Raw genomic sequence first — 11,392 nt, 5'->3', positions numbered from 1 at the left:
ATCCCGACTTAAGAGTCTGCATCCCAGGAAAATCAAAGTGCGCATGGTCGTCTCCTAGAAACAATGAACGGTCTTTTAAAGCGCTTATAGCACTGCATTGTAAAGTACCCGAAATATATTAGCGTTGGCAACAAAATTTTGCAATACGCCACAGAGGCTTAAATCATTGAGCAGTCCTGGAAAGAGTACTTATTAAACCATTGAATTTTGATATAAAAAACACAACACATTTTATATCGTAATATTTGTATTTATTAAAGTTCAGTTACTTTTTCTTATGTTGTATACTTTCGTAAACAAATTTCATTTTACTTTGGGGAGTTGCTTCTATGCTCTTCCTTATGGAATTAAAAGACTCAGATTAATACTGCCCCTAAAGATGATGTGTTTATGAACTTGCATGCTGTGAGTGAGCTGTCCTTCTTGACTTTGTTTTTATGAATGTTAGGGTATGGTTGTAAAACTGCTTACAGAAAAATACATTAATTCGTAGTTAACGTTCTACGTTTATATATGTGTTTATTAAAAAGATAAACCATGTCTTCAAAAGGGTACAATTTTTGATTGGAATATGTATGAATGTAAGTATGTTTGTCTGTATTTCGACTTGTATATTAATTTTGGGAATGGTAAATTTATATTTTAATTGTACCCATTGAAAGTGAGCTGTAAACTACTTTAAAATGCCAATTGCCTACGTTGTAACTACGACGGATCTGTGATTTAGACCGTCGTGTCTTGTTGTTTGTCTTTGTGTTTTCCTTCTTTCTATAGTAGGTTTTTATTTTTACAATATTTACACTAAGTGTTTCATTAATTTAATATCTGCGAATGAGAAACTTTATCGTTCCTTTGATTTCATTGTTTATTTTTCTCATTTTGTAATACCGTTCTGTTTTCTTGTGATGAGATACAGCAGCTGATATTTGCCAAAATTGTACATCAATAACCAGATTAATTGTTTGGTTTTCATTTTAGATTTACTTTTAATATTATTTAAATTCAATTGAAGAACAACTCTGCTAATTTTCATGTCTTCAACAGTCACACAAGTTAAGAGGCAACTGTCACTCCAGTTTTAATCATTGCAGAGAATGATGGGTGTTGGCTTGAATGTTCATTTGACTTTTTACCTTGAAGTTAACTAAATAATTTGGTATTTATGTTTGTATGGTATTGTATGAATATATTGTTATTCTGCATTGCATAAATATTATAAATTTCGCAAAGTTGCTATTACGTTTTACAGTTGAACATACTGTCGTTTACATTAAGTTTATCGTTTGCTTGAAAACCAAACTACAACATTAATCAATATGTGCATTAATTAAAATGCTTTTCGGGTATACATAGCAGACAGTTGATGTCGTTACGAGTTTTCTGTTAAGAATTTATTGAAAAATAATTTCAACTTAAACTATTTGCATCGCTTTGACACAAACTAACATGGGGGAAGTATGAAATCACTTAAACGCGTCCTTTGCGAGCAGCTGTATGTGAATGAAAGACAAAGAGATAAAGGTTTTAAAAGATTTTAACAAGTAAACAGTAACTCTTTCAGAAATTTTATAATTGGGGTTTCTATTCAAAACTCCCTTTTTTATGTATACCTTTTGGCAGCATGAACATTTAAGTAAATATTTGTTTATATGTAAAGCGATGAATTTCAGTGTCTTAATATTTATGCAAATTTAAGAAGTTACAGGCATTTAAGTGCCTCAATAATTATTTTGAAAAATTAATATCATTAAAAATATTTTAGCACTGCAAAGACCCATATTTTATTTAGGCTCCCCAATGTCAACGGTTTGAAATGTGGTACCTAAAATTGAAAACTGGTTGTCTCACCTTTATCTTTGTTCTTACGCTGCTCCTTGGCACTCTTATCCTTGGACTTTCCGGGCTTGCAGTTCTTCTTGATAACCCGCGTTGCTTCGCAGGACGGATCACTGCTCGCTTTCAACTTATCAGCTCTAGTCATTTGTCCAGTTGCGCATTCCGACCAGGATCCCTTTTCATAGCGACATGCTAGTATAAAAGAAAACGGAAAATAAATTGTGGCATATACTTTTACCCCTGTTCTAAGTGGCTTACTATTTTAAAGAAAGCCAAGAAAATTTCAAACCTTTTACCTTTTTTACATTTCTTCTGAATCGTTCGCGTTTGGTCGCATGCCGGATCTCCCTTCTTTAATGTCAAGGTTCTAGAACGAGTATTAGTTTTTGTATCACACTCAGTCCACGGATTCTTGCCGTAGCGGCACGACAAACCTAAAAAAACAGTACCGCACTTAATAATTGCATATCTAGAGCATCAACCCTCACTCGAATTATAATAAAGGGCACAACTAGCCTCTGACTCACCGTCACTCTTGGTGCCACGTTCGTTTCTTATTAATACTTCGTGATCATCCTCCTCCCATACTTCTCCTTGTATGGCTGTAGTGGGCTGCGTTTGGTCTGCCACCGGAAGTGCGAGAGGTGTTTCCTGGACCTCTGTGGTGCCCCATACAGTGCTACACAACACCCCCGACCAAGTCACAAACGATGCCAGCAAAAGTGCGTTAAAATTATTTTTCATGGTGTGACTTATACTGGTGCTGCCGACTGCGAAAAAAAGAAAAACCCATTCCTTAACACAAAAATGATTTTAGATACATATCTGGGAACACCCCCGCGAAAAAATATAGACATTAAATAATAAGATGTTATATGAGTTTAAATAAAAAAGGATCTAAAAGGTCTACAATTTATTTAAAAAAGTTTCACATTGCATTGTCAAAACAGTTTGCTTCAATACACACATAAATCACAATTGTATAGAGCATTGTTATTAATAGCATTTTTGTTTAACACTAATTTTAAATTCGGTTAAGTGCTGAATTTTATTGCCATCATTTTATTTTAATTTTTCCTGCTCACAGCCGATAAAATTGAGGACCAACCGTTAGTTATACACACAAAAGAACTCCAGACTCAGACAGCGCAGAATAGCTTTACGGCAGAAGTGCTCTCGTTGCACGACTCTTCGAAACTGAAAGAAATGATATAAGGACAGCAGCATAAAAGGCCACGGCATGTATAATATCCTGCAGGATTTTATGCTCATGGGGTAGCCCTTTCTCTCGTTATTTCTCGTTGGGAGAGAGTGCGCACCGGAGCCTGGGCTTTTATCAATGAGCTGCGCATGTTCTGCATAAAAATATTTTACATTCTATTTTTATCCGGACTTCTCTGTTCCTTAAGTGGCTTCTATGGGCTACAGTGTCAGCGAAAATAAATTCGACCATGTCTGTTTGAAGACATTGAAGCAAATTTATTTAGAGACTTGTGTACATTTAAGAGAACATTTCAAAGGACTGCTATGCCAATTAGCTCATGTTCACATATGACGTCTTGCCTGGTCGATACTATTTTGTGGGGACAATCAATGGGGCCATTGGCTCATAAGGACATTTTGCCAGCCCCACCCTATTACGATTTGTCGTCGTTTGGTCGTCGTGGGTTCTTGTACTTGCACACCGATGCACCGCCCATGTCTCTGCAACATCTTTGCTTTTTGTATTGCACGAACGTCTGCATATCCAGTAATTCTCTAGAATAGAATAATATTTACCGTCTTATATTATACTTAGCTCAATTTTATCCAACAGCCCATACGAATAGCCTGTTGACAAATTTCTAACCTGACAAACAAAATAAAAGCCATGGCAATTAATTCATGTTAAGGAATAGTTTCTATTTTCCTAACAAGCGGACCTTGTGCCCCGAAAAATAAGCACACTTCCCTTTCCCCTTAGCGGCACGAGGTCGCCTATGTTTAATTGGCACTGCAATGCCTCTTAACCAACAGACTGGGGTCAGTATGTAGGTGTTATTGAGCCCAACAGCTGTCATAAAATTTAATAATGCAAATGTAATTAAGTCACCTGCCGGCTTCACGTGGTCAGGTTTTGTTTCCGTTCTGCAGCCAAACCTAAAAAAAAACAAATTGATGACCCAGCCAGACACTTCTAGTTTATTTTTATATAGCTTAATTTCTTCTGTCATTTTATACTAAGAAATAAGTGTAATATATATTTTTTAAAACAGATTGAATGAAACCATGCTTTTTTATATTTGCTGGTCGTTTTCTTATGGAATTCTTTATTGCACACTCTTTTACTTAAAATGGAGTTTAATAAAACCTTTATAAAATAGTGTTATATTTTTTGACCAGTTCACATAAACTTATTAAAAAATCATACGTACGTATTAAGTACGTACTCGAATCGGCTCTTTTATGCGAATTACAAAACTTGTAGACATATGGACTGCCCGGATTGAATGAGCACGAAGCTTCGAACAAAGCCGGTGTTCCAGTCAGTTGAGTAACCCCATTCAAAGCAAATTCCGGGAGTAAACGAACAGAAGCTTCCGGTGAAAGGTAGAGGTAAAGTTATCACTGATTCTTTGGCCAGTGTTCGAGCTCGTTTCCATGGCAACTTTTGGGGTTCAGGAACAAGAGCGAATTAATATGCATCATCGCGTTGAACCCAGTGCTTATCAGTTGTTGGATAGCTGTTGGTGTCGGCATCGAAAAGTTGCGTTCTACGTTCTGCGACTGACTGGAAAGTACATAGCAAAGTTAACCAATCGTATTTCCTAAAAAATAGAAACAAACAAGTGAAAATTCTTATCAAGCTCCGATCAGCAAACAGAATTAAGAGCCGCTCCCTAATTTGTGCTGCTATGATTACATTTCTGTGAGCTAAAAATGCCATTTAGGATGCATAATTTAGCAATTGGTTCTGAGAGGAAAATTTGCTTGGCTTGGTTTCTGATCTCCGACATTTTTATGTTTCTTGCGCTGTCTGTGTCGGTGCCAGTTATTGCCAGAGGTTCAGCCTGTAAAGCTATTACTAGCTGCGATCCATTCCTGCCAGTCTGCGCGGCCTCGACAAATGAGCACCAATTTTTCTACAGCCACTGTGAAATGTTGCGTGACGCCTGCCTTACGGGAAAGGGTAAGTGAGCTGTTATGACCTGAAGTCATTGAAAATCTAATTCATCAAACTGCAGATTGGAAAACCGATTACTTCAGCCATTGCAATGTCAGTAAGCTTTAGTCCTTATGGATAAGTTCGAAGGTTGACTTTAGAACGAACAAGTTCAAACAACTGGATTTATGTATATACAAACATTTATAATAAAACGGCTTTAAAGTCCTAACTGTATTCTAAGCGACAAGCTACATGCTACTCGTTTATCCGGAGGCAGCCAGCGAAGTCAATGGACTAATTAGTTAACTCAGACAGTTTCTGACGTCTGAACTCTTTCCTCGCCTCGTCAAGAAGCACGTTGTGCAACAGATTCCGGTTTTGAGAATGGTCTGCCGTTAGCGAAGGGTATGGATTGCCCCGAAGCTCCAGCACAGACTGCTTGTAGTAAACGCCCGGATAGTCCCGCGGGGCCTTGTACATGCGAGTATATGACACATTATAGTTCTCATAGCGCGGTACCAGAACCTTGAAGAGCTTGTGCACTAGTTGCTTCTCCAGCAGCCAATAGTCGGCCAGTTCCATGGTAGCCGTGTACCGGTCCCCATGTCGGATGGCATTGGAAATGAGCTGCCAGAGCATAAATTAGTAAGTCTCTGTACATCAACTGGCCGGTGGCGGTTGCTTACCAGTTCGGCGTAGCCACGAGCTTCGTCCGCCCGGTTGTAGAACAGTTCAATGCGCTCGTGCTTCACCAACGCAGTTACAGTCTTCCGCAGCTTCAGCAGCCGACCCTCCGGACCATCCGCATTCTTCAAATTGCGTTTATTAGGCCTGACTGCTATCCGCAGCTGTGACATTAGCTTTGTTACATCGGCTTGATTCATTTTACCTGAGTTCCGACAATTTAAGCAACACGAAATCACGTAATGCGCCGCAAACAGCTGGCGGATCTGTATCGATAACTGCGTGCTAGCGCGCACTCGATGTGTCGATACCTTTGTTTTATATCATATAAAAAACGAGGGGTGGCACACAGAATAATTAAATTTGGAGTCCCCGTTAGCTATTATTTATTTATTAAAACTGTTAAATGCCTGAAGAAAACGTACAAGATATCAAAGATTTGATATCAGTAAAATGTTAATTTCCGATAACACTGGGCACGAGTTCTCGATACTATCGGGAATGTGCCAGCTCTAGCCAGCACGGTCACTTTAACCTCAGTGAAAATTTTTTAGATTTTGTGTGCGGTTCTTCTCTTGCTCAAATAAGTTTGTTAGGTTGAAGCCGTGTTTAGCCCCGAAACGCAATCAACGCAATATTCCGCTATTGAAGCCAAGTGCCACGGCCTTCTGCTAGTAACTCCCCCGCATTCGAACGAAAAAATGGCAACAGCAGCGAACAGCGCGACAGCTGCCGGAGCAGCAAAAGACGCCCCGCCAGCGCCTGCCAAGTCTTTGTCCGGCATTGTGAAGCAGGTAAGTCGGATGGGATTTGGGGGACGGTCTTTTGGTTTGGAATCTCAGTGAGAAAACAAGTGAAAAGTACTATCTTTCATCAGCGTGGCAAACGCGGCGGAAAGCAGCCGAGTGCAACTCTGACAAGTGCGAGTGAGACGCGTATAGGCTCAGTGCGTGTGTGTGACACGTTGCACACGCTCGTTCGATCCGAAGAAATGAAAGTTATATGTAGGTGCCAAGCTGGCAGATTTTCTTCGGGCGCTTGTTGTTCTTGCTGCTGGAGCTGGTCTTTCGCGTCGCCAACGAATATGATTAACCGGCATTGGGAGACTCCAATCCGGAGCTGCTACTCTGTTCCCCCTCCTGAGGCTTTATTTGTGCGCTGAATGGGTTCGTTTCTAACCTCCCAGGCGAGGGTCAGTTTTCAGCTATTAATGAATGTAATGGGCCCTAGTTCTGCTTTGTTCAGCATCTACTTTCACTTCTTGGCAGCTTTTTTGCCGGCCGCCGGAGTTCGATGGTCATTTTCAGTCAGCTCGGTGGACTTTTGTACGCGCGATGGCGGCGATAGTGATAACAATAAGAACGGCAGAGCTTCGCGGCATAATCTTGCTTGGTGACGTTGGCACCCTGCAAACAAAGTGTCGACATGCCGAAAGTTGACTCGCCCTCACTCGAAAAAACCTGTTGATCTTGGAGGTATTAGCCGACGCCCTGGAAGCTGCCCATTAACATATTGCCCTCTGCGCGCTCGCTTCTCTCCATTTCACATTGCCTATGAATATGAAACTCCTCGAGTTTTCTAGGAGGACGGCTCGTACATTTTTGAAAAGAGGCACCTACAAAAGATGGCTGTTACTTTTTTGCCCCTAAACCGGTTTAAGAGCAGGCCTCTTTTCAGTTGGAGCAATCCACCGAATTTCCTTTTACCAGCACAAAGAAATCCTTTGGGCGACCGGTATTCTGGTTTCAAAAGGGTTCACATATGCGGCAGCTTTTTAGCGCAGGCGCTATTTAATGAACACTACACGTGTTATTTAATTTTTACCCATTCTTACGCACAAGAGGAAATTTGTTTTAGGTTCCGATAATTAGTAAGACTCCCACTTTCACGTGATATAGACTAAAGTATTCGATATATCGATAGTGCTATTGCTCGCGTTTTACTGAGTGGCGATAGGGGCACCTTTAGGTGTCCACCTCTAGCCCACACGTGCATTGAATTTTAACCTCATTCGGACTTTTCCAGGTTCTCTCCGGCGACACTGTAGTTATCCGCGCGACCAAGGGAGCACCGCCTCCAGAGAAACAAATCACCTTCTCGCATGTCCTGGCACCGAAGTTGGCTCGACGTCCCGGCGCTGGTGGCGACGAGACCAAAGACGAACCCTGGGCTTGGGAGTCTCGTGAGTTTCTGCGCAAGAAGCTCATTGGCGCTGAGGTGACCTTCACGTTCGACAAGCCAGCCAACTCGAACCGAGAGTACGGTTTCGTATGGATCGGCAAGGACAAGGAGACTGGGGAGAATGTGGTCGAGTCTATTGTTCGCGAGGGCCTGGTGTCTGTGCGCCGCGAGGGGCGCCCCACGGCCGAGCAGCAGACTCTCATCGAGTTGGAAGACCAGGCGCGTGCTGCGGGCCGTGGCAAGTGGTCGTCCAACGCAATTGTAGCGGACAAGGTTCGCAACATCAAGTGGGCCCACGAGAACCCCGCCCATTTGGTAGATATTTATGGAGGAAAGCCGGTCAAAGCGATCATCGAGCACGTGCGCGATGGTTCCACGGTCCGTGCGTTCTTGCTCCCCGACTTTCACTACATCACTTTGATGATTTCGGGCATTCGTTGTCCAGGTGTCAAGTTGGATGCTGACGGCAAGCCGGACCTGAGTGTGAAGGTGCCGTTCGCCGACGAGGCACGCTATTACGTAGAGACCCGTCTGTTGCAACGGGACGTGGAAATCCGGCTGGAATCCGTTAACAACTCGAACTTTATTGGAACGATTCTGTACCCGAAGGGCAACATTGCAGAATCACTCCTGCGCGAGGGACTTGCCAAATGTGTGGACTGGTCCATGGCTGTTATGAAGACGGGTGAGTTAAGCAGATTTTTAAGACAAATCCGCAGCTCGTTTGCACAGCACAGTGCCGAATTGGTAAACAACCTTTTGTTGTGCTGTTCACTGTTTGCAACCGGCTGCCAGAAAAAAGACGGACTCCAAGAATTTTGTGACTAAACATTGTCGCCAAGTTCATTTCACCCCGACGACATCAACATTTGCTTTCCAGATTTAGCAAATTAAATATATTGCTGCTTTGACTTAAACAACGATTACCGCTCCCTTTTTAGGCGCCGATAAGCTGCGTGCTGCGGAGCGTATTGCCAAGGAAAAACGCCTGCGTCAATGGCAAGACTATCAAGCAAAAACACCCGCATTTAACTCGAAGGAGAAGGACTTCTCCGGAACCGTAGTTGAGGTTTTCAACGGCGATGCTATTAATGTACGGCTCTCCAACGGCCAAATTAAGAAGGTCTTCTTTTCGTCCATCAGGCCTCCGCGCGACCAACGTGCGGTGGTTGGCACAGATGGCGAAGAAATCGTTAAGGCTCCCCCGCGCGGAAAGAACTACCGGCCACTTTATGAAATTCCACACATGTTCGACGCCCGCGAGTTTCTGCGCAAAAAGTTGATTAATAAGAAAGTGCAGTGCAACCTGGACTACATATCGCCTCCACGTGAAAACTTCCCCGAGAAATACTGCTACACTGTCTCCATTGGCGGGCAAAACGTTGCTGAGGCTATGGTGGCCAAGGGCTTGGCTACATGTGTTCGGTATCGACAGGACGACGATCAGAGATCTTCCGCTTATGATCAGTTGATTGCTGCCGAGCAGCAAGCTATAAAAGGACTGAAGGGACTGCACGCAAAGAAGGATAACGCCACACTGCGAGTCAATGACTTGACTGTTGACCATTCCCGAATTAAAGTCCAATATTTGCCCTCGTGGCAGCGTGCTCTACGTACTGAGGCTATCGTGGAGTTTGTTGCTAGCGGGTCCCGCCTTCGACTCTTCGTGCCAAAGGATAGCTGCTTGGTCACATTCCTGCTTGCCGGCATATCATGTCCGCGCTCCTCCCGCCCAGCGCTAAATGGCGTTCCTGCCCAGGAGGGAGAACCTTTTGGTGATGAGGCTCTGACCTTTACCCGCGAGCGTGTCTTGCAGCGGGACGTTTCCGTGCATATCGATACCACCGATAAGGCAGGATCTTCAGTGATCGGTTGGCTTTGGACGGAAAGCGGTGCCAACCTGTCCGTTGCTCTGGTGGAAGAGGGTCTAGCGGAAGTCCACTTCAGTGCCGAGAAATCGGAATACTACCGCCAGTTGAAGAGTGCTGAGGACCGGGCCAAGGCCGCCAAGAAAAACATCTGGACCAACTACGTGGAACAAGTGCCTGAGGAAAAGCCTGTTGTTGAAGAAGAGAAGGAGGACAAGGTGGTGGTAGAGCGCAAGGTCAATTACGAAAATGTGATTGTCACTGAGATCACCGAAACTCTGACATTCTTCGCTCAGTCCGTGGAAAACGGATCCAAGTTAGAGTCCCTAATGAGCAAGCTTCATGCCGACTTCCAAACCAATCCACCTATCGCTGGATCATACACTCCTAAGCGTGGCGACCTAGTGGCTGCTCAGTTCACTCTTGATAATCAATGGTACCGCGCCAAGGTGGAACGAGTTCAGGGCAGTAACGCCACCGTCCTGTACATCGATTATGGCAACAAGGAGGTAAGTCTAGCCTGGATGGAGTATAATCTGCAAGTTCCTTAGATCCGTTTCCGGCTTAAAGTGAAACGCATGAGTCATAAGCTTGCTATATCAAATATGCTTCCCATATGACTATATACGTTGCGTGATGGCGTAAGCTAAACCCTACACCTGCGTCAAATGTGTACTCCGTCCGAGCCGTATGAATTTCTCTTAAGAGGTACAGAAATTGTTCCATATTTTTTGGATCAACTGATGTCCAAAGTAGCAGAATAAAATACGTAAGGGCAGGAACGCAAAGTGGCTGGGGGCGCCAAAACCATGCTGCAAATGTCTTTGAGTTGCGACACGTCCCAACATAATTAATTGAAAAGTGTTAAATTCTAGGTATTAATACCAAATTCCCTTTTCAGACATTGCCAACCAGCCGCTTGGCAGCCTTGCCCCCAGCCTTTAGCAGCGAAAAACCGTACGCCACGGAGTATGCTCTGGCCTTAGTCGCCCTGCCTTCTGACAACGAAGATAAGGAAGAAGCCTTGCGTGCCTTTTCCGAAGACGTTTTGAACCATAAGGTGCAACTTAATGTGGAGCTAAAGGTGGCTGGGTCACCAAACTTGGCCACGCTTCACGATCCGACAACTAAAGCCGATTTTGGAAAGCAGCTTGTCGCCGAGGGTCTTGTTCTGGCCGAAAAGCGTCGTGAGCGTAAGCTCAAAGACCTTGTGGACCAATACAGGGCCGCGCAGGAAGCAGCTCTAGCCGCGCATCTGGCCATCTGGAAGTACGGCGACATAACACAGGATGACGCGCCCGAGTTCCGCTAGAATATGGCTGGAAACATGGAGTAGGCTTGCGGCGTGATGCGCGTTACTAGCCGAAATGTTTGTCTGCCACATACCCGCCCTTTATATACATAACAACAAGAAACAACTTAAAGAATATGAAATTACTAATTCTATCTATACACACCAATATATATGATACATATACCACATTGGAAATACATACATACATATGAGCAATGGCATGGAAGAACACAGTACATTTTTTGTATGCTTTGAGCTGCTGGCATATTATTAATAATTATTTGGTCTTCTAGTTTTCCAATCATGATCTTTTAAATAAATATTTGACACAACCTAGCATCAATTGGAACCCTTTGTAAACGCTTGTCCTTCATAAAGCATATT

At 43.3% G+C, this 11,392-nt stretch overlaps 4 protein-coding genes across 5 annotated transcripts; 2 read left to right on the top strand and 2 right to left on the bottom strand.

The window, feature by feature from the left end:
• Window positions 1–229: 229 nt before the first annotated feature.
• On the bottom strand, window positions 230–3,060 carry LOC108031020 (uncharacterized). Of its 2 annotated transcripts, none has more exons than XM_017104232.3 (5): window positions 2,945–3,060; window positions 2,364–2,606; window positions 2,133–2,270; window positions 1,849–2,028; window positions 230–1,490 (listed from the first exon to the last, which is right to left on the bottom strand). In XM_017104232.3, the coding sequence occupies exons 2-5, from the start codon at window positions 2,578–2,580 to the stop codon at window positions 1,468–1,470; spliced, it is 558 nt and encodes a 185-aa protein (XP_016959721.1). In that variant the 5' UTR covers window positions 2,581–2,606; window positions 2,945–3,060; the 3' UTR covers window positions 230–1,467. The 2 variants fall into 2 exon arrangements, with proteins under 2 accessions (XP_016959721.1, XP_016959712.1); XM_017104223.3 differs by having other exon boundaries at window positions 2,961–3,043.
• Window positions 3,061–4,566: 1,506 nt separating this feature from the next.
• LOC127010820 (follistatin-related protein 1) lies at window positions 4,567–5,197 on the top strand. Its single transcript, XM_050885961.1, has 2 exons — window positions 4,567–5,005; window positions 5,061–5,197. The coding sequence occupies exons 1-2, from the start codon at window positions 4,756–4,758 to the stop codon at window positions 5,105–5,107; spliced, it is 297 nt and encodes a 98-aa protein (XP_050741918.1). The 5' UTR covers window positions 4,567–4,755; the 3' UTR covers window positions 5,108–5,197.
• On the bottom strand, window positions 5,164–5,944 carry LOC108028952 (39S ribosomal protein L17, mitochondrial). Its single transcript, XM_017100994.3, has 2 exons — window positions 5,668–5,944; window positions 5,164–5,608 (listed from the first exon to the last, which is right to left on the bottom strand). The coding sequence occupies exons 1-2, from the start codon at window positions 5,863–5,865 to the stop codon at window positions 5,276–5,278; spliced, it is 531 nt and encodes a 176-aa protein (XP_016956483.1). The 5' UTR covers window positions 5,866–5,944; the 3' UTR covers window positions 5,164–5,275.
• A 246-nt stretch (window positions 5,945–6,190) lies between these two features.
• On the top strand, window positions 6,191–11,344 carry LOC108028990 (staphylococcal nuclease domain-containing protein 1). Its single transcript, XM_017101035.3, has 4 exons — window positions 6,191–6,459; window positions 7,691–8,531; window positions 8,788–10,223; window positions 10,616–11,344. Exons 1-4 carry the CDS (start codon window positions 6,367–6,369, stop codon window positions 11,024–11,026), a joined length of 2,781 nt encoding a protein of 926 aa, XP_016956524.1. The 5' UTR covers window positions 6,191–6,366; the 3' UTR covers window positions 11,027–11,344.
• The last annotated feature ends 48 nt before the right edge of the window (window positions 11,345–11,392 follow it).

Source organism: Drosophila biarmipes, chromosome 3L, assembly GCF_025231255.1.
Source record: "Drosophila biarmipes strain raj3 chromosome 3L, RU_DBia_V1.1, whole genome shotgun sequence".
In the NCBI taxonomy this organism is placed as follows: Eukaryota; Metazoa; Arthropoda; class Insecta; order Diptera; family Drosophilidae; genus Drosophila; species Drosophila biarmipes.
This window is presented reverse-complemented; position numbering and strand designations above follow the sequence as displayed.

Coding starts and splice junctions, on each gene's coding strand:
- LOC108028990 (XM_017101035.3), top strand. CDS start 6,367: ATGGCAACAGCAGCGAACAGCGCGACAGCTGCCGGAGCAGCAAAAGAC. Junction 6,460..7,690: donor TGTCCGGCATTGTGAAGCAG/GTAAGTCGGATG, acceptor GGACTTTTCCAG/GTTCTCTCCGGCGACACTGT. Junction 10,224..10,615: donor TCGATTATGGCAACAAGGAG/GTAAGTCTAGCC, acceptor TTCCCTTTTCAG/ACATTGCCAACCAGCCGCTT.
- LOC108031020 (XM_017104232.3), bottom strand. CDS start 2,580: ATGAAAAATAATTTTAACGCACTTTTGCTGGCATCGTTTGTGACTTGG. Junction 2,271..2,363: donor ACGTGGCACCAAGAGTGACG/GTGAGTCAGAGG, acceptor CTGTTTTTTTAG/GTTTGTCGTGCCGCTACGGC. Junction 1,491..1,848: donor GCGTAAGAACAAAGATAAAG/GTGAGACAACCA, acceptor ATTCACATACAG/CTGCTCGCAAAGGACGCGTT.
- LOC108028952 (XM_017100994.3), bottom strand. CDS start 5,865: ATGAATCAAGCCGATGTAACAAAGCTAATGTCACAGCTGCGGATAGCA. Junction 5,609..5,667: donor CTCGTGGCTACGCCGAACTG/GTAAGCAACCGC, acceptor ATGCTCTGGCAG/CTCATTTCCAATGCCATCCG.
- LOC127010820 (XM_050885961.1), top strand. CDS start 4,756: ATGCCATTTAGGATGCATAATTTAGCAATTGGTTCTGAGAGGAAAATT. Junction 5,006..5,060: donor CGCCTGCCTTACGGGAAAGG/GTAAGTGAGCTG, acceptor ATCAAACTGCAG/ATTGGAAAACCGATTACTTC.